Source organism: Aplidium turbinatum, chromosome 3 (genome assembly GCF_918807975.1).
Source record: "Aplidium turbinatum chromosome 3, kaAplTurb1.1, whole genome shotgun sequence".
NCBI lineage: Eukaryota > Metazoa > Chordata > Ascidiacea > Aplousobranchia > Polyclinidae > Aplidium > Aplidium turbinatum.
Genome location: NC_137474.1, coordinates 43,502,872 through 43,519,343, shown reverse-complemented (window position 1 = coordinate 43,519,343; position 16,472 = coordinate 43,502,872). Strand labels below are relative to the sequence as shown.

General features: G+C 38.1%; 1 protein-coding gene across 1 annotated transcript; it reads left to right on the top strand.

Moving 5' to 3' along the window:
• Positions 1 to 1,059: 1,059 nt before the first annotated feature.
• LOC145766424 (peptidyl-prolyl cis-trans isomerase-like) lies at positions 1,060 to 8,389 on the top strand. Its single transcript, XM_082578130.1, has 5 exons — positions 1,060 to 1,242; positions 2,616 to 2,735; positions 6,527 to 6,623; positions 7,039 to 7,114; positions 8,089 to 8,389. The coding sequence occupies exons 1-5, from the start codon at positions 1,174 to 1,176 to the stop codon at positions 8,219 to 8,221; spliced, it is 495 nt and encodes a 164-aa protein (XP_082434256.1). The 5' UTR covers positions 1,060 to 1,173; the 3' UTR covers positions 8,222 to 8,389.
• The last annotated feature ends 8,083 nt before the right edge of the window (positions 8,390 to 16,472 follow it).

Here is a 16,472-nt window from a genome sequence, read left to right as displayed (position 1 = left end):
TAATAAAAGTTAAGTTGAAAATCAAGTCACTTGTCATTTTAGTCCATGATAATTAACTGAGGTTTTTACGTAGAGTAGCCTATTAAATTGTCCACTGGCCCTTCTTGTAACAGCATGTTCAAATTTTGCAAAAAAATTACAGGAGAAACGTTAAATTGCATTGTTTGATCATTAAGCACCTTAATGAGTTTAAAATTTCTTCTTGCATAAAAACAGATCTAGGACTGACAAAACAAGATTATGGTTTAAATTGTATTTGTTTTACGATCACTGCAACCACACACAATAGGCTATGTCAGCCCAGGAGAGTGAAAGAAGTCAATTTTAGGAGTTATCCAAATGAATGGAGTCAGTAGGCTACTCCTCTTGTAAAAATGTTAAAACAAGACAATATAAATTTCTTGGTCACGTTGTAAGGTCACCTTTTCTCGGTCAAGTTTGAATAAATAACAAATGCAGGAGCGGTTATTCGCCACTAGTATACAATAGGCTACTTGAGAAAAGGAAACTTCATGTATGTATGAGGACGTCAATGCTTGATTCAGGCGAGGCAATTTAAATACAAGGCATTAAAGGTATGTGCACTTTTTGATGCTTGTATACGTTTTGCCCTGATGTTTTGTAGGTCTTATTGCATAAAAATTTTTTTTTTTAAATAATGCAAATCATGTCGGCGGCAGTGGCCGAGTGGTTAGCGCGTTGGGCTTGCAGTCGAGAGTCTGCATGTTCGACTCCAGCCACCCGCACTTGCTGTTGTTTCTCTGGGCAAGAAACTTTACGATAATTGCCTCTACCCACTAATCGATTTCGAGTAATGGGTAGTACCAAATTAAAGTTATAAGTAGAGTAGACAACCGGAAACAGACATTGCCGTCGGCTGCAGCGTGGGTCAGGTGTACGTCGGAAGGCGTACACTGATGCATAGCGCTCAAGTCCGCTTTCCCGCAATGCAGGATAAAGATAATAAAACAACAACAACAACATAGATTTGAAACTTATTTTGGATTGAAAATATGCAAATATCTGGCAACACTAGGGCGTGGATGGAAATCTTCAATTTTCGATCTTTTATCCTTTTCCTCGTGTCTCATCTTTGCTATTAGAGCTTTGATTTTGTTTTGGATAAATCTTATTCTTCCAGCCTTTGTTTTACTTCCAGTTCAAGCAAACATCATGAGTAAAGTAAAGGTATTTTTTGACATCACTGCAGATGGGAAAGAGTTGGGAAGAATTGAAATGGAAGTAAGTTATTTTTTTATAGTAATTCTATGTATGCTGTTATCTAGTTTTGATGGCTGCCATGTCATCTGATTGTTTTTATCGTTCTGAATACTTTCAGTTTTTCTAACTTGTAACACTACCGTACCATTGTCTGTAAGCTTGTAACAGTAGATAACCTATTTAGTGAGATTTGCAGTTTGTGTATTATTTCGTCATTTTTCATTGTTATTTCGTTGGTGTTGTTCGTTATTTGTGCATTTGCAGTTTGTGTATTATTTCGTTGTTTTGGATATGGACAGCTTTATCTGATGCAAATAAATATTATTATTATTATTATTGCAGTATGATCAGGTGTTTTCCTGCTTGGTTTGGTGTAAGTCCACACACAGCTTTTTTATATTTTTTAAACTTGAATTTTTATCAAAAAAAATCAGTTAAAAACTTCAAGAGGTTTACTGCTGTTCATGTTTAAAAAGTTGCTACAAGATCAAGTCTGAATTGAAATTTAAACTGAAATTAAAAGATAAAAGTTTTTCTGAAAAAAAAAAGGCAGTGGCTATTTGACCGGCTCCGGTCTTTAAATCTGAAACACTATTTGACCGGTCATGACGTCACTATACGTCACTATTTTTTCTTTTTCTCTTAAAGAGCAAAAAGACGAGAAGCGCCTATATAAGTTTTAAATTTGACAGTTTTATAAAACACGTTCTCTGGCGCGTGCGATACGTCTTCTGCTCCCACTCTAGAGGGAATGAGTTCGATACTACGCGGAAGCGTTCTTTTTCTTTTTTTTTTTCTATTAACTAAATTTTGACCCAAAGTGCATTTTTTTAGTCAATTTTTAATTTGAGTTGCCTACAGCGCAATTTTTTATGTCTTTTCAAATGTGAGTAGGCCTAATAAAGTTAGAGTTTTTTTAATTTGAGAATTTCTCTGGGTAATTTTCCGTTCATAAGAGGATGTGACTGTGTTTGCCGAACGACGCATTACATTCACATACCATTACCATTATTAACATCCTCTTATGACGAAAGGAAAATTACCCAGAGAAATTCTCAAATTCAAGAAAATTAAAAAAAGATATGTATTTTAAACCTTTGGGTTTGTCATGTTTCCATTTTGGTGTCAAATTTTTATATTTACTTTTTTGTTTTCTAAATTTTGCGCCAGCAGGCAAAGTAAAATTGAATTGAAGTCGGCCAAAACATAATATTCAAGATAGTGTGAGTGCTTGTACTGATAAAATCTTTCACAGTGAGGTCCACTATCAACATAAATTGTTTGTTAGGCTAGTTTACAAGTGCTATCGTTAAAATATAGTTTAGTTTGCATAATTATTCATCTGAACAATATCTTGTAAAAAATCTACTTTATGATATAATTTGTAATTGCAGCTTAGAGGAGATGTTGTTCCCAAAACTGCCGAAAACTTTAGAGTTCTTTGCACTGGTGATAAAGGATTTGGCTTCAAAGGTTCAAGTTTTCACCGAGTGATTCCAGGTTTCATGTGCCAGGTATAAGAATGTTTTGCATTTGATAATTTTTTTTACGATGTTGTAACTTCTGTTTTGATCAAGTTGTGTAATGTAGTTTTTTTGTTAAGCTTAAACATAAATTGGGTTGCTACCAAGTGTATCTTTCAAATATTAAGACAGTTCTAGTGAAACAGATTGGATTTTTCTTGATTAGAATTCAGGCCTCGAAATTCACGGCGGACATGTCCGCCGTCACAGCATGCGATGTCCGCGGGAAGTACCATCTACATCGGTCGAGAAATAACATAGGAACTGGCAATACAAATCGTCATTGCATAGCACAATTGTTGCAAGAATATAGTTTCCCGCGCATCTAGAAAATGTGAATACTGTATCTCTTAGCTTCCATTAAAGTAGGAAAACTTTCGATTTTTACGTTGTTTCAACGATTGGTGACATTGAATCAGCGTAACAAAGGTGAATTGTTCACTAAAAATCGGTGGGAGTACGATACTTCTACAATCTACACTAATCACGCGCAACTTAGTTCAAGTCTTACGTCACAATATCTGGCTTTGATCTCCGAGTAATAATGATAAGGCAAGGTTGGTTACAAAATTAGATTATGCGAGTAGGCTATTACAGCAAGATGTAGCAAAATTTGTTAAGTTGTGGTAGGCTATTACAGTAAGAAAGAAAAGGCCCAGAGAAATTCATTTTCGGTCACATGACACTCAAAAATACACCTAAAGAAAAAAGCCTAGTGAAACTTTGCACAGCAGAAAATAGTAACGTTAGTGTAGAAGTTTTCCGACTCCTGCCCAGAGCATTGTGACGCAAGAAAGCCACACGACCTCGTTTGGTGGAAGTTAATCACTTATGCGGCGTATTAAGCAACATCACGGCGCTTAGACTCTTCAAGCGCACGTCGTTGGTATAGTGAAAGCGTTTCAGAGAGACTGAAATTTTAAAAAGCCTTCTAAACCCTTTGTATAGCTCTCAAATGGTGAAGAATTAATAAAATAAAGTGATTAAGCATCACGATAGACGCTAAAACTGGTGTGTCCGCCGTGAGACTTAATTTGTCCGCCGTCAACTAAAACGAATTTCGAGGCCTGAGAATTAGTGCTTTTTTTTAGTAGCACTGTATCTGTATGAAAATTCCAATCGGTAACTTTTTACGGGTGCCTAACCAAAGGGGTACAGGTGAAGGTTTTTAGGATCCTGATTCAATCCAACTTTTGCTCTTTGAGTGTACCCCGACGTGCCCGACTCAAGGTTTGGCTCTTAGGGTGTGCACTTGAGCAACCTGTTTCAAGACTGCTCTCCAGCAGAAGCTCGTGGATGGAATAATTTCCTGGCAATAACACTTCAACAATTGGAAGACTTCACTCTGCCAATCTCAGTAAGTGGCCCACTGGTCCTGCATCCAACCCCTCTGCAAGCACTGGTATGTAAAATTATCAGAAATATCCTATCAAGGTTTTGTCAGTCCAAGGATAAAAATCCAAACCGGATCCAACAATTTCTAGATATCTCAAATTTGGATCCGAAACAATTCGGAATTAATTTTACAACTAAAAGTTTATCAAAAAAATACTTCACTATATAACAAATTAATTAAAGAATGTTTCGTATCCAAATGTGGCGTCACAACCCCCAGTTTGGGAATTCCTTATGCATACAACCACAATAGTTTAAGACTTTCTCTGAATTTTGGCATGTTGCCAGTAAGATTTATATTTTTTGTTCAAAAATTTGAAAAAGTCATGCAAATTTTGGATTTCATGCAGATCTGGTTTCCATCAAAATTTCTAGATTCTGGTTTGCTTTCCTTTACATCAGAGGTGACAAACCTGCGCCCCGTCAAAGAATTTTGTGCGGCCCGCAAAACAATTTGACAATCGCTCATGCATTAAAGACAAAAAACATCTCAAAGCTGTTGTATAAGCCTTTGGGGAAATCAGTTGAAAGATAACAATTGCACGCATTTTCCCACATTGAAAAAACACAATCCAACTTCATGTAGGCCTACTCAATACGCTTTGGAATGTTCGAGTCTTTTGGAAAGTTTTAATGTTAGATTTCAGGATATCAAAAGCAAAAAACTGGAGCTTGATGGCTTTTCTATCCCCTTCAATGTTACAACTGCTCCATCTGCACCCTATGAGCTCCAACTTGAACTCATAAAACTACAGACTGATGACATGCTAAAAGCGATGTATGTGAACAAGCCGTTGCTTGAATTTTATCATGTATGTTTAATGTTTATCAAAGAAAGAGTTTTCAAACTTGAGAGCTCACGCTCTCAAATGGTCATTGGTCATCTGTTTTTGGCATCACGTACCTATGCCGCTATGCGAACAGTTCTTTTCCAAAATGCACGTTACAAAAAGTCATTTCAGGTCGAGGCTAACAGATGAAAATCTTAGTATGCAGCTGAGAGTTGCCACATCGTCTGTTTGACCTAATATTGAACGCTTGTCGCTTAGTCCAGCAAAAAACTTTCCTAAAATCCCACTAAGCAAAAAAATTCAATGCATCATTGTTATTTTTTAATATTTTATGCTTCAATGCTGCATTAGATAGCTTCAGCTGTATGATTCGCATGGGCTTTTGTTTGCTGTTTAAAAAAGAAATTTCATTAAGTGATTTGTTGTTTCGGAGCATTATGGTCGAAACATTTAGTCAACTTGAGCAAAAAGGATAGAGCCAAAAAAAGAAGAAATCATACTCATATGTAGGCAAACGCTTCGAAAATTAAACTGTCTTCATTATAAGTGCAAGTACTGTTGCTCTATCCTTTTTGCTCAAGTTGATTTGTTTTTATTTTTTGCGGTTGTATGTTTCGATTCTGCATAAGATAATTTCAACTGTGTGGGTTTTATTACTTTCATCTGCCGTTTGTTACTTTTCATGAATAATATCTTGAGTCGCTTCTAAAAGATTTCATAGTAGGTTACGATTAAAAAGTTGTGTGGCCCGATAACTCATGTGCAATTGACAAAGTGGCCCGCGACCGCAAAAAGGTTCGTCACCCCTGCTTTACATCCAAATTCATTGTAACAATATAGAAAAAAAAAATGCAAAAACTTGAGTCAGCGACATAAGCATTAAGCACTGTTCTGTTTTTTATCTTAGCTTATATCAGGGGACAAAAGAGCACTCATGCACCCTTGACAGACAGGAAAGTTCATTATTTTAAAATTGATTTAACATCTGCAAACGTTGAATTAATGTAAAAATGACGGATTTTTTTGCTGTCTGGGACTGACTGTTCTATGTTGTGCCCCAATAGCTCAGTTGGTTAAGCACCTGTCTGTGTGCATGAAGTAACCTCAAGATCAAGCAGCGCTGGTTTGGTTCTCAGGCTAGGTTTTTTTTTTTCGCTGAGATTTCTCAGTAAATTTTCCGAAATGACTTGAAAAAATTCGGTCACTTTTTCTATTTATTTTGGTCATTTTTTCTAGGGAGAATATTTCCTTTCAAGTAGCTGCTACAAACCAAAATTTGCACTTCCTGACCAGCTACAACATTAAGTTTCGCTGAGAAACGTTTTTTTTTCGGACATTTTGACCAAATTGAATATATATTTTTTCGGACATTTTGATCGAATTGACTACATTTTTTTCAGACATTTTGCTAAAAAAATTGGTCGTTGACCAAAAAAAAAAAAAACAATTCTCAGGGTGTGCTTTAAAGACTTCTTTCCATTCAGTGGCACCTAATAGATGAGATAAGCTCAAACATTTTCCCATTGCATGTTGATCTAATGATATATTTTTGACAATTCTATCTGCAGTTAATAAAATCTTTATTTTGTGCCCTAGGGTGGTGACTTCACCAGAGGCAATGGAACTGGAGGCAAAAGCATTTATGGTGAAAAATTTGCTGATGAGAACTTTACATTGAAGCACACTGGACCAGGTAAAGTCACTTCACATGTTGATGTTGTTCATTGCTTTGTCCCACTGATTCTTAAGATCTGTGACTGCATTGCATCAGCAAATCAATCTAATTTTTAAAGTCGTAAACAATTCCGAGCCGAATGGTTAAAGTTTTTTCAGATGTTGTTGAAATTGAGATGCACAATTGCACAGTTTGAAAACCAATGCAGGTTAATCAAAAATGCATTTGGAAACACATATTCGATGGGTTCTCATCGAGATGAAATAGTCTTTTGATATGCGATTTTGATAATTATAATTTAGGAAATATGAACAAGAAAAATTTGCTGTGGTAGATATTCGTCGGCTCAGGTCTTAGTACACTATGTAGTTTTTTTTTTATTATGATCAAAAAAGTTCTTATGCTTTTCAATAATTTGATTATGTTTCCTAAGGTATTCTTTCCATGGCTAATGCTGGTCCAAACACAAACGGCTCCCAATTCTTTTTGTGCACTGCCAAGACTCAATGGTGAGTGTAAACTAACTTGTAAAAGCAGGCTGTAGATTTGTAGAAGTAATGTCTTGTCTGCTTGGCTTGTAAAATGGGATTTGGTGAAGAGTTCACTTTTCAGTTTCAGTAATCTGCTGCATTTGAGACGAAAGATCGTTGCAATGGCCCAATGGGGTGCCGCAAATACTTTTTCTTAAGTTGGCTGCCGTAAATCTAAAAAAGTTGGGGACCACTGGTCTAAACTGTAGACTAGGTAGCGCTTTGTTCAAAAACTCTAGTCTTCCAACTCATGCGATTATAAACGATCACATGTGTTAGCAAGCAGAGAAACAGTTGGAAATAGCAAGTAGAAGGTGGCACATACCTCAAAGCTGCAGGTTTTCGTCTGACTCTACAGGAGCTATCGTCAGAATAAAATAAGCCTAAATGTGGTAAAGTATTTACAGTAGAAGACGTTTCAACACCTGGAGGAACGAATCAAACAACATGGCCGGAAATAATTAGAGAAGAAAACAATGCAACCAGATCCCAACCAATTCGCGCATGCAAAACTGTAAATGAAAAAATATTTTTAGTGACTCTGTAATTGGACAACAGCTGCTGGATCACGAAGAACGTGCTTTCAACTTTAGACTCAAAATGTCTTCAATTCTTGCTAAAGGCCGTTCCACCTCGCAGCACTATAGGCAGTCTATAAAAACTCTCGATCCAGTCTTAAACCGCTAGAAGGAATTCGTTTATGCTTCAAAGCTTCTTCCTTAATTTGAATTCTTCTGATTAGCCCAATTTACATTAAGTTTTTCTTGTATTATAAATACTTCACCACAATTAGGTTTATTTTTTTCTGACGTTAGCTCCTGAAGAGAGTCAGGCGAAAACCTGCAACTTACAGCGGTATGCAACCTTCTACTAGTGAGTTTCAAGTTTTGTTCTACCAAGCAACACTTAATATAACAATTCTAACTATAATGTCAACTTGGTTTTGTTTGCAGGCTTGATGGCAAACATGTTGTGTTTGGAAGTGTGACAGAAGGGATGGAAATCATTAAGAAGATAGAAAGTTATGGAAGTCAATCTGGCAAGACAAGCAAAAAAATTGTAGTCGCTGATTGCGGCCAATTGTGATCTGTGAAGCGTCGAAATTGTTATCCTTTACGTCGAGATTAACGAGATTTCGTTCAAGAAATCGTTTAGTTGGACACTGACTGGCATCATTTGTGATTGAACTTAGTTGCTACTAGAAACTGCTACTTTTCATAAAAGGAATAAATACACAGTCAATCATAGACCATTCACGTATAGTTTGCTTTCCTTCGTGAGGCAGTGAATACAGGACCCAACCTATTACACCATTGAGTGAGGCAGGCCCGGATTTAGGGAGGGGCAGAGGGGGCAGTTGCCCCGGGCCCCCCGACTTTTGAAGGGCCCCCCTTTGTGGTTAAAATGTGATTTTGTGTTATTTTTTTTCCTTTTGGCCTTTAAAGTTTCTGCAAAATGCTGTGCAGTACTGGACTGATGCTACTGTAGACGTAGAGATGGTTTTTCGCGCCGTAGGCTTGAAAATTTTTTTTGCATGGGGGCCCCCCGATCTAAAAGTGCCCCTGGCCCCCCATCAGCTAAATCCGGCCCTGGAGTGAGGGAATCTTTACTCTCGGACTTGAATAGTCCCTTTGGAACATTAATCCTGGCCGTTTCGCAAACTTATGGCTTTGGAACACCGCCACAGGCCATGTACTTCTAGACTACTTAGTAGACTACTTCTAGACTACATGCGCAGGCCCAGTTACCGAGTTTGACAGGGCGAAGTTATCGTTTGTTAAAATCTCATATGGTAATTTGATTTTTTTACGTAAACGTTGCTTGGAGTCAAATTTAATCCCCACTGTGTTCTTCACTCAAATGACTAGATTTGGCAAAGCGTTATCAATCATGATTTGTGTGAATATTACAGCGAGACTAAATTTGTACAACTTAAAACGGTGGGAAGGCGCTCGCTTTCCAATCATGCAATCCTGGTTCGCGGTGCCGGATTAAAGGTCTGCTGGCCTGTAGGCACATTTTATAAGTGGCCCGAAAATCAGGGTTGCCAACTAAAAAATTATAATTATAAGTGTTGCCAAATCATTGTCACAAAGATCGTTGTTGCAACTATAACAGAGTACCGTACAAAAACTTGGTCATAATGCCTAACTAAATAACACCTTTGCGCGTTTTTGCGATTGAAAACGCGTTGACTAGTTTTTGGAGGTCAATCTTACATAGTAGATCGCTTTCAATACACAAAAGTGCCAGTGTATTAAGACGTTGTTGGCACATTGTTGATCATTTAACGTCTTTAATTCGTTTCAGTTGTAAAAACGAGCGTTCCCCGAACAATTCGTAGCCATTGGAGACAAGTACATTGCAAGTGCAACTTCAGTGTTCGGAAATGCATTATAAACACCAGTGGTGTGCAGCATTTTAAACATCTTCTGGGCACTTCCTGTTGCTGCTGTTTCATCGAGTCTTTACTCTTTATAGTCTATAATCTATATACTTATAAATACTTATTAGTTTAGAAAATAATCATTTTAAAAACAGACTAAATTTTTACTGATTTCTGGCTGGCCTGTAGGCACGTGCCTAATGGCTAATCCGGCACTGCTGGTTCGACTCCCGGCTTAAGCTGGTTGTTGAAAAACACCGCTCACCTCTATCCAGGGTGTAATAAATTGGGTGGGCGTAGTTGCGGAAGGAAAGGCGGCGGAGAACCTTATCTTTTCATTCCCGACACTTGAATCTGGGACTTACCTTTACAACTTAAAAACAACAAAAAGTCCATAGTGATGTTCGGTAACGTTTAGTCATGCATTCAAAGCAATAAACTACTCGAAAATTATAAAGGACAAGGTTGAAACTTCTTACCAACAGAATTAAAGAACTAAAACCTTCATAATACAAGTATTTACCAACTTTCCATAGTGGAGTCAAATTTGACTCTAATTGCAATTTTAGGTTTATTTTTTCTAACTTGTAAAAAAACGTTAAATTAAAAATGTTTCTTATTTTTCTTGAAATTTATTTTCCTTTAATTAAACAATTTCTAAAGCTGCTCAAAATTTTTTAGAATCCGAGGAGTTTTTGATATTCTTGCATCTTTGGTCAATTTGACCCCCAATAAACGCTTGAGAGTTACAGGATTGTCGATAAATAAACTATTTCATCCCCTAACTACCGCAGAATGGAGAGCAGTCTTTATAGCGGGTTGTCTCAGCGCTGCTTGATCATGGCGTTTCTTCGAGCATAACCTGCTGACTAAAACGCGTTTATCAGCAGCCCAGTTGGAAAAAGTAGTTTTACAGATTATCTCTTGCATTGGGCTAATCACATGAATTTATTGATATCAAAGAAATGTTGCTGAACAATTTCTTTAAAAATTAGTGAAAATAAAAGCGGCTGATGTTATGCAGAGATAGGAAAAGAAAAAATAATTATGTCATATGTATCCGCTGTGAGTAGGTAATGCGCCATAACCAGTAGGCTACCGTAGTTGCATTTTTGATTTTTAAATATTGATTTGATAGACTTCAATAAAACAAAGAAATATATCATAATCGACTGGTTTCAAGCGGAATATAGAATGGAAGACGTTTTTTCATCTGCAAACTTCATAAAGGGGTCGACTTCTTGTTCTTATACGAAGGTAGCCGCTTGGTCACAGCGGTAAACCATAATCTCTTCGTGGGAAAATTGTAGCATAAGGTTCCCGGATCCTTTCGTCTGTATGCAATGACCGAAAGAAACACTCTTTTAAAACGTCTATTCAGAAAGTGTATTTCTGTAAAATTAGCCCGCGGCTATCGAAAATGGGGTGCAACGCGATTCACCACTAAAAACTTGTCACTACAATCCAAACTACTTAGGTGAAAGACGGAAATTTTGTCCAGCTGGCAAGCAATAAGCAAAACAGTTAAATATGCGACCAACTTCCAAGTAACAATTTTAAGAATGATCAGAATACATTGCAATATCTCAAACGCACGTAAGCAGTTAATGTGACGCAATAATGAAAGGCATTGTCAAGCAATTCAAACAGGTGTTCAAAGGTGATGATGCAATGTTTCATCAGGTCTTACGAACGATGGTGCAATATTGGCTCATTTTTTAGGAAAAATTCCATGACGTAATACGCTAAGATTCAGTAGACCTGAACGGTTTTATATGACGTTTGATTTTGGTGAACAATTGTCGGGAACACCGCTTTAACACAACAAGTTTTGCAAGAGCCAGTAAAGCTTCGAAGCAATCAGCCAATCGAAAGTAGGCTACAGGTAGGATAGCGTTTAAACCATGGCGATTTATACTACTGGCCATCCCAACGTGGCAACAGCCAAATAATGTGGGGGTCTATACGAAACTTCAATTTACCGACTGAGATAAGTGTTACAACATCAAATCAGCAATTTTTATTGCTCAAGTAATGTTTTTTAGCCTAAAAATTGTAAATACAGTGCCAAAATGTAATTAAGATGCAATATTATTAAATAAGTGGCAAGAAAGCAGGACAATAGCCACATGTTAAGAATACCATGAGAATCAAGATATCAACAGAATCAAGGTACACGAAATCAAGAGTGACCCAACTTTCAAAATACTCAGTATGTTAAAAAATTTGTTTTCTAATCCAGAAGTATTTGTTTTTAGTAATAATTCATGCAAAGACACCCTTTTTACGCCTAATACCTGTTAGTTGCCAAAACTTAATAGGCCCCCACATTGTTTGGCTGTTGCCACGTTGGGAAGGCCAGTAGTATAGATCGCCATGGTTTAAACGCTATCCTACCTGTAGCCTACTTTCGATTGGCTGATTGCTTCGAAGCTTTACTGGCTCTTGCAAAACTTGTTGTGTTAAAGAGGTGTTCCCGACAATGTTTAAACAATGGTTTAAACCAATCAGAAGTTAAAGGTAGAACAGAAAAGAAAACGCAAACAAATCTGATAGAAAGTAAATTAAGTTAACGTTCCGCCGTGGCCAAGAGGGTTAGGGTTGGAAATACATTTCGATGACCTGGTTTTGATTTTCACCCTTGTCATAACTCTTTTTTGTTCTGGAATTCCCAAACAAAGCATGGATCAACTACCTGGCTGAGTGCGAGAAGGGTTACAATTGTTTGTTTTTTTGTTTTTCATGTCTTTATCCTGCCTTGCGGGAAAGCGGACTTGAGCGCTATGCATCAGTGTACGCCTTCCGACGTAAGCTACACCTGACCCACGCTGCAGCCGACGGCAATGTCTGTTTCCGGTTGTCTACTCTACTTATGACTTAAATTTGGTACTACCCATTGCTCGAAATCGATCACTGGGTAGAGGCAATTATCGTAAAGTTTCTTGCCCAGAGAAACAGCAGCAAGTGCGGGTGGCTGGAGTCGAACATGCAGGCTCTCGACTGCGAGCCCAAAGCGCTAACCACTTGGCCACTGCTTGGACGGTACTATAGCCACTTGAACAGGTTGGTTGGTTTTGAATCTTTATCCTCGGACTGACAAAGCCTTGATTGGTTATTCCTGGTATTTCCGCATACTTGTAGAGGCTCATGACACAGGGCTGGTTACCGAGATTGGCAGAGTGAAGTTTTCCGATTGTTGAAGTCTTGTTGCCGGGGAATTATTCCATTCACTAAAGAGGAAGGGGGTGCCCAAAAACAAGATGGCTTGACGCTATCGTAAATGACAGTGGTATTGGAGTGCATGGATTGAAGAAGGCTGCGTGGGATCGAGAGATATGGAGAAAGATGACATATAGAGTGACCGAGAGGGGAGAGCCGTAAACGATTGAACGGATGAAGAAGAAGACTAGGCGCCGCTGAATGGAGAGCAGTCCTGAAATGCGTTGCTCAAGCGCACACCACGAGTTCTGATTGGTTGACGGTGTCATTGGGTCTTCTTGAACAACTGTCCAGGCAACAGCAGCCAGGTTAGTTCAATAGCCTACCAACCGAAAATCGAATTATTTTACTTTAAGAAACCTAGTCAAACAGAAACTTTAATTAGCCCACAAAATTTGTAAAATAAGTTACCGTATGTCTTGATAAACGTATCACGGTGTTGAAAACTTCATGATGGCGTTTCAGTTTCATCTTATCATAAAAATCTTCTATCTCGGCTTCTAGCTGAAACCTTTCTTATAGGCTTTTGTTTTCGTGTGAAAGATTTGTTTGAAAAATTAATTAAAGGAAGGTGACTATAGTTGTATTGTTTTTGATATGATGGTCAGAAGTAAAAACAACTGAACTGAACCGTACAATTTTTAACATTTTAATAAAAAACTGAATCATGAGTGAAGTCAGTAAACAAACGTTATGATGTGGTTAACTGGTTATACACTTATAGTACAAGCATTTACCAACAAAAAGCACTACAAAGATCAAGTTTTGCAAATAAACTGATAGGTGCCTTTGACATTGACATTTGAAAAGACTGTGCGGAGACAAGTAGTCTATCCACGCGTGTACTTAAAGCTTTCAAAACAATTACAATTTTTCAGCTAATCTCTGTTTTTGAACCTGTTTTAAACATGTGGGCTTCGATAACACAAATACTACGTTGAAACATGTGTGTATGACAATGGAGATTTTGAGCACCGGATCACTATAGGCCTAAAGTTTATTTGTTTATTTTCCACCATTTAGCATCCTTTGCATGTGTTATTACGAGCCCAGACGAGGACAACAGACATTGTTTTTCCAGGTAACGCTTAGAACATCACATAACTAAGGCGAAAGAGAAACTTGAATTGAGTCCTGTCTTTGTCATGAGTTAGCCTACCAAGGGGGGTGGGAGGGGGACTTGTATACCTGGGACTGGTAGGCCTACAATTGGCAGTGTACCAAGACGTTGTTGACACATTGTTGATCGTTTAACGTCTTTAATTCGTTTCAGTTGTGAAAACGAGCGTTCCCCCGAGCAATTCGTAGCCATTAGAGACAAGTATTCGGAAATGCATTATAAACACCAGTAGTGTGCAGCATTTTAAACATCTTCTGGGCACTTCCTGTTGCCGTTGTTTCATCGCGTCTTTGCTCTTTATAGTCTTTATACGAGCACATAAACTGACGAAATTCTGATGGGAAGTCGGAAAACAGGTCCTTTGAATACACACCAACCAGACCTGCAACAGCAACATCGATGTCTTTAATAGACATGGAGTCGTACTCAGTTAAAGCCCCAAACCTCTGCAGCACCATGGAATATGCATCGATACGTTTCTGTAGTGCACTCTTCAGTTGGTCGATGATCACATAAAACGTGTTGCTTTTAAATTTTTGCTGGCCCGACATTCCTTCCACATCATCTGTAGCAGGATCTGTAGCAGCTCCATCACTGACATGCTTCTGCCGCTTTGGTGCTAGCCGACTTTCAGATTTATATGCAGTATGCTGCTGCCACTGCGATCACGTGCCTGCTGCTCATAACAGACAAAATTCTCTCTACACTCATCCAAGAAAGTGGCCTGGATTTTGACTGGTCTGTAGGCACGTGCCTACTTTGCCTAATGGTTAATCCGGCACTGGCTATGGCTGAATGCTGAAATGGTCACAATTGACGGACAACGTAACATCTGATTCTGATGGTTCGTGGTTGAATTGGATATCAGCATGTTAAAGTGCCTACCCACCGGCAATAGGAAAAACAAAGTTTGACATCTCTTGTTGTAAGTCTAATTTTTATAGGGGTTAAACAAACTATTAGTTATCATCAGCATCTTGGTTTTTCAGGGGCCATTAAAAGCGTTACCGATTGGCTTCTATTCCTTCAATCCATAATTTCCGAAACCATGCCTTACCAATAGCCTACTAGGCCTACTAGTACCGTAGTGAGGCTAATGACAGGGAGTGGAGCGAGCGAAGCTAACAATAAAATTTTGCGAAAGTGTAAAAAATATACGTATGTTTTAAAATTATTTTTGGGAAGCACGTGACTTATAAGTGCCCCCTGTAGCTTACTCCTTTCTGGATCCATCACTGTTTTGATAAATATAAAACAGGTGATAGGCCTAGATAAGATTCATAAGTATTAAGTGCATGATTGCAATTAGCCTACTTTCATTGTAGGCTAATCAATTTGTTTTTGTGGCCAAGGACATATTTTCAACCAACTCATACTCTTAACCGCCATTTTGATTGAGTGTTCTCGCGACCCGGTGATCGGAGAGCCCTGCTCTCCGATCACCATAAAAATGGCTTATTGTGAATGTCGCTTGCTTATCTTCTTCAGTTGTTGAAATACTGTTCCTATCTGTGTGTTTGCATTCTGCGCTGCATGTTGGAGTGTGCATTTAGATTGTTGTCATGAGGTGGTGGCTGACTTGACGACTGCTCATGATCTTTCGCTATGTGCATAACGTATTGTTTTATTCAGTCTTATATGACGCTATCGAAATGATTGATTTGACTCGGCAAGTGTTTTCTTTTTTTTGGATGTCGGAGGTCAAGTGAAGTCAAGTCAATTTATTTGGTTTTAACAGCGCCATATATTAACAAACAAGCAGAGTAAATGTAATTGTCAAAACAATGCATTGTACAACTGTGGGTTAGAATAGATTATGGCGCAATCAGGATGGTAGCGAAAGACCGTAAGCATTAAGCAGCAGTCATTCTAGTCAGCCACCACCGAAGCAAGATTTTTACTCTCCAGGTCCAAGTTTAAAAACTGGATTTGTGCAAATTTAGGACCTGGAGATAAGCTAAACTCAAGTAAATATAAAGGAAAAATTACAATTTCATCTTCTTCAAAAGTTTGCAAGGGAATTACGAAGCGGAATGTCAGAACAATGTGAAAAAAAAGAGAAGACAAGAAGTAAGCTTTCCAATGGAAATTCGGTCATATCAAAAAAAGTTGCCTGTGTTGCCTGTTGGACTGAGATGTGATTATTTATCCTTAAAATACAACATTAAATTGTGAAAATTAGTTATTTTTGTCATCAAACTGCTCATTAAATTATATGTCGAATGGTAGGGTAGGCACTTTATCGTATATCACTTGTCGAAGAGTGCCTGCTTTTCCATGTGAAACTGCTTTGTGTTTTAGTCACAAATTTTCTCGCAAACTCCATTGATTGCAGTCACTAAGATCCTTCTTGCACTCAGTTCAGTTGCAGAAGAATAAATAGTACTAGCAAAGGCCAAGGGTGAGAATCGAACCATGCAATCGAAATTACTACTTCCTTGCCCTAACCCATTATTATTAGGAAACGCTGGTTGCGGCGATGCATTCAGTTAAATTTCTTTGTATCAAAATCCTGGCGCCAAAAAAATCACGTGATTGCATCGACCAGTGGAAGATGAATCGTAGACTATGTCACGCATGATTGCGTCGACCAGTGGAATACGTAAAGTGCC

Coding starts and splice junctions, on each gene's coding strand:
- LOC145766424 (XM_082578130.1), top strand. CDS start 1,174: ATGAGTAAAGTAAAGGTATTTTTTGACATCACTGCAGATGGGAAAGAG. Junction 1,243..2,615: donor TGGGAAGAATTGAAATGGAA/GTAAGTTATTTT, acceptor TTGTAATTGCAG/CTTAGAGGAGATGTTGTTCC. Junction 6,624..7,038: donor ATTGAAGCACACTGGACCAG/GTAAAGTCACTT, acceptor ATGTTTCCTAAG/GTATTCTTTCCATGGCTAAT.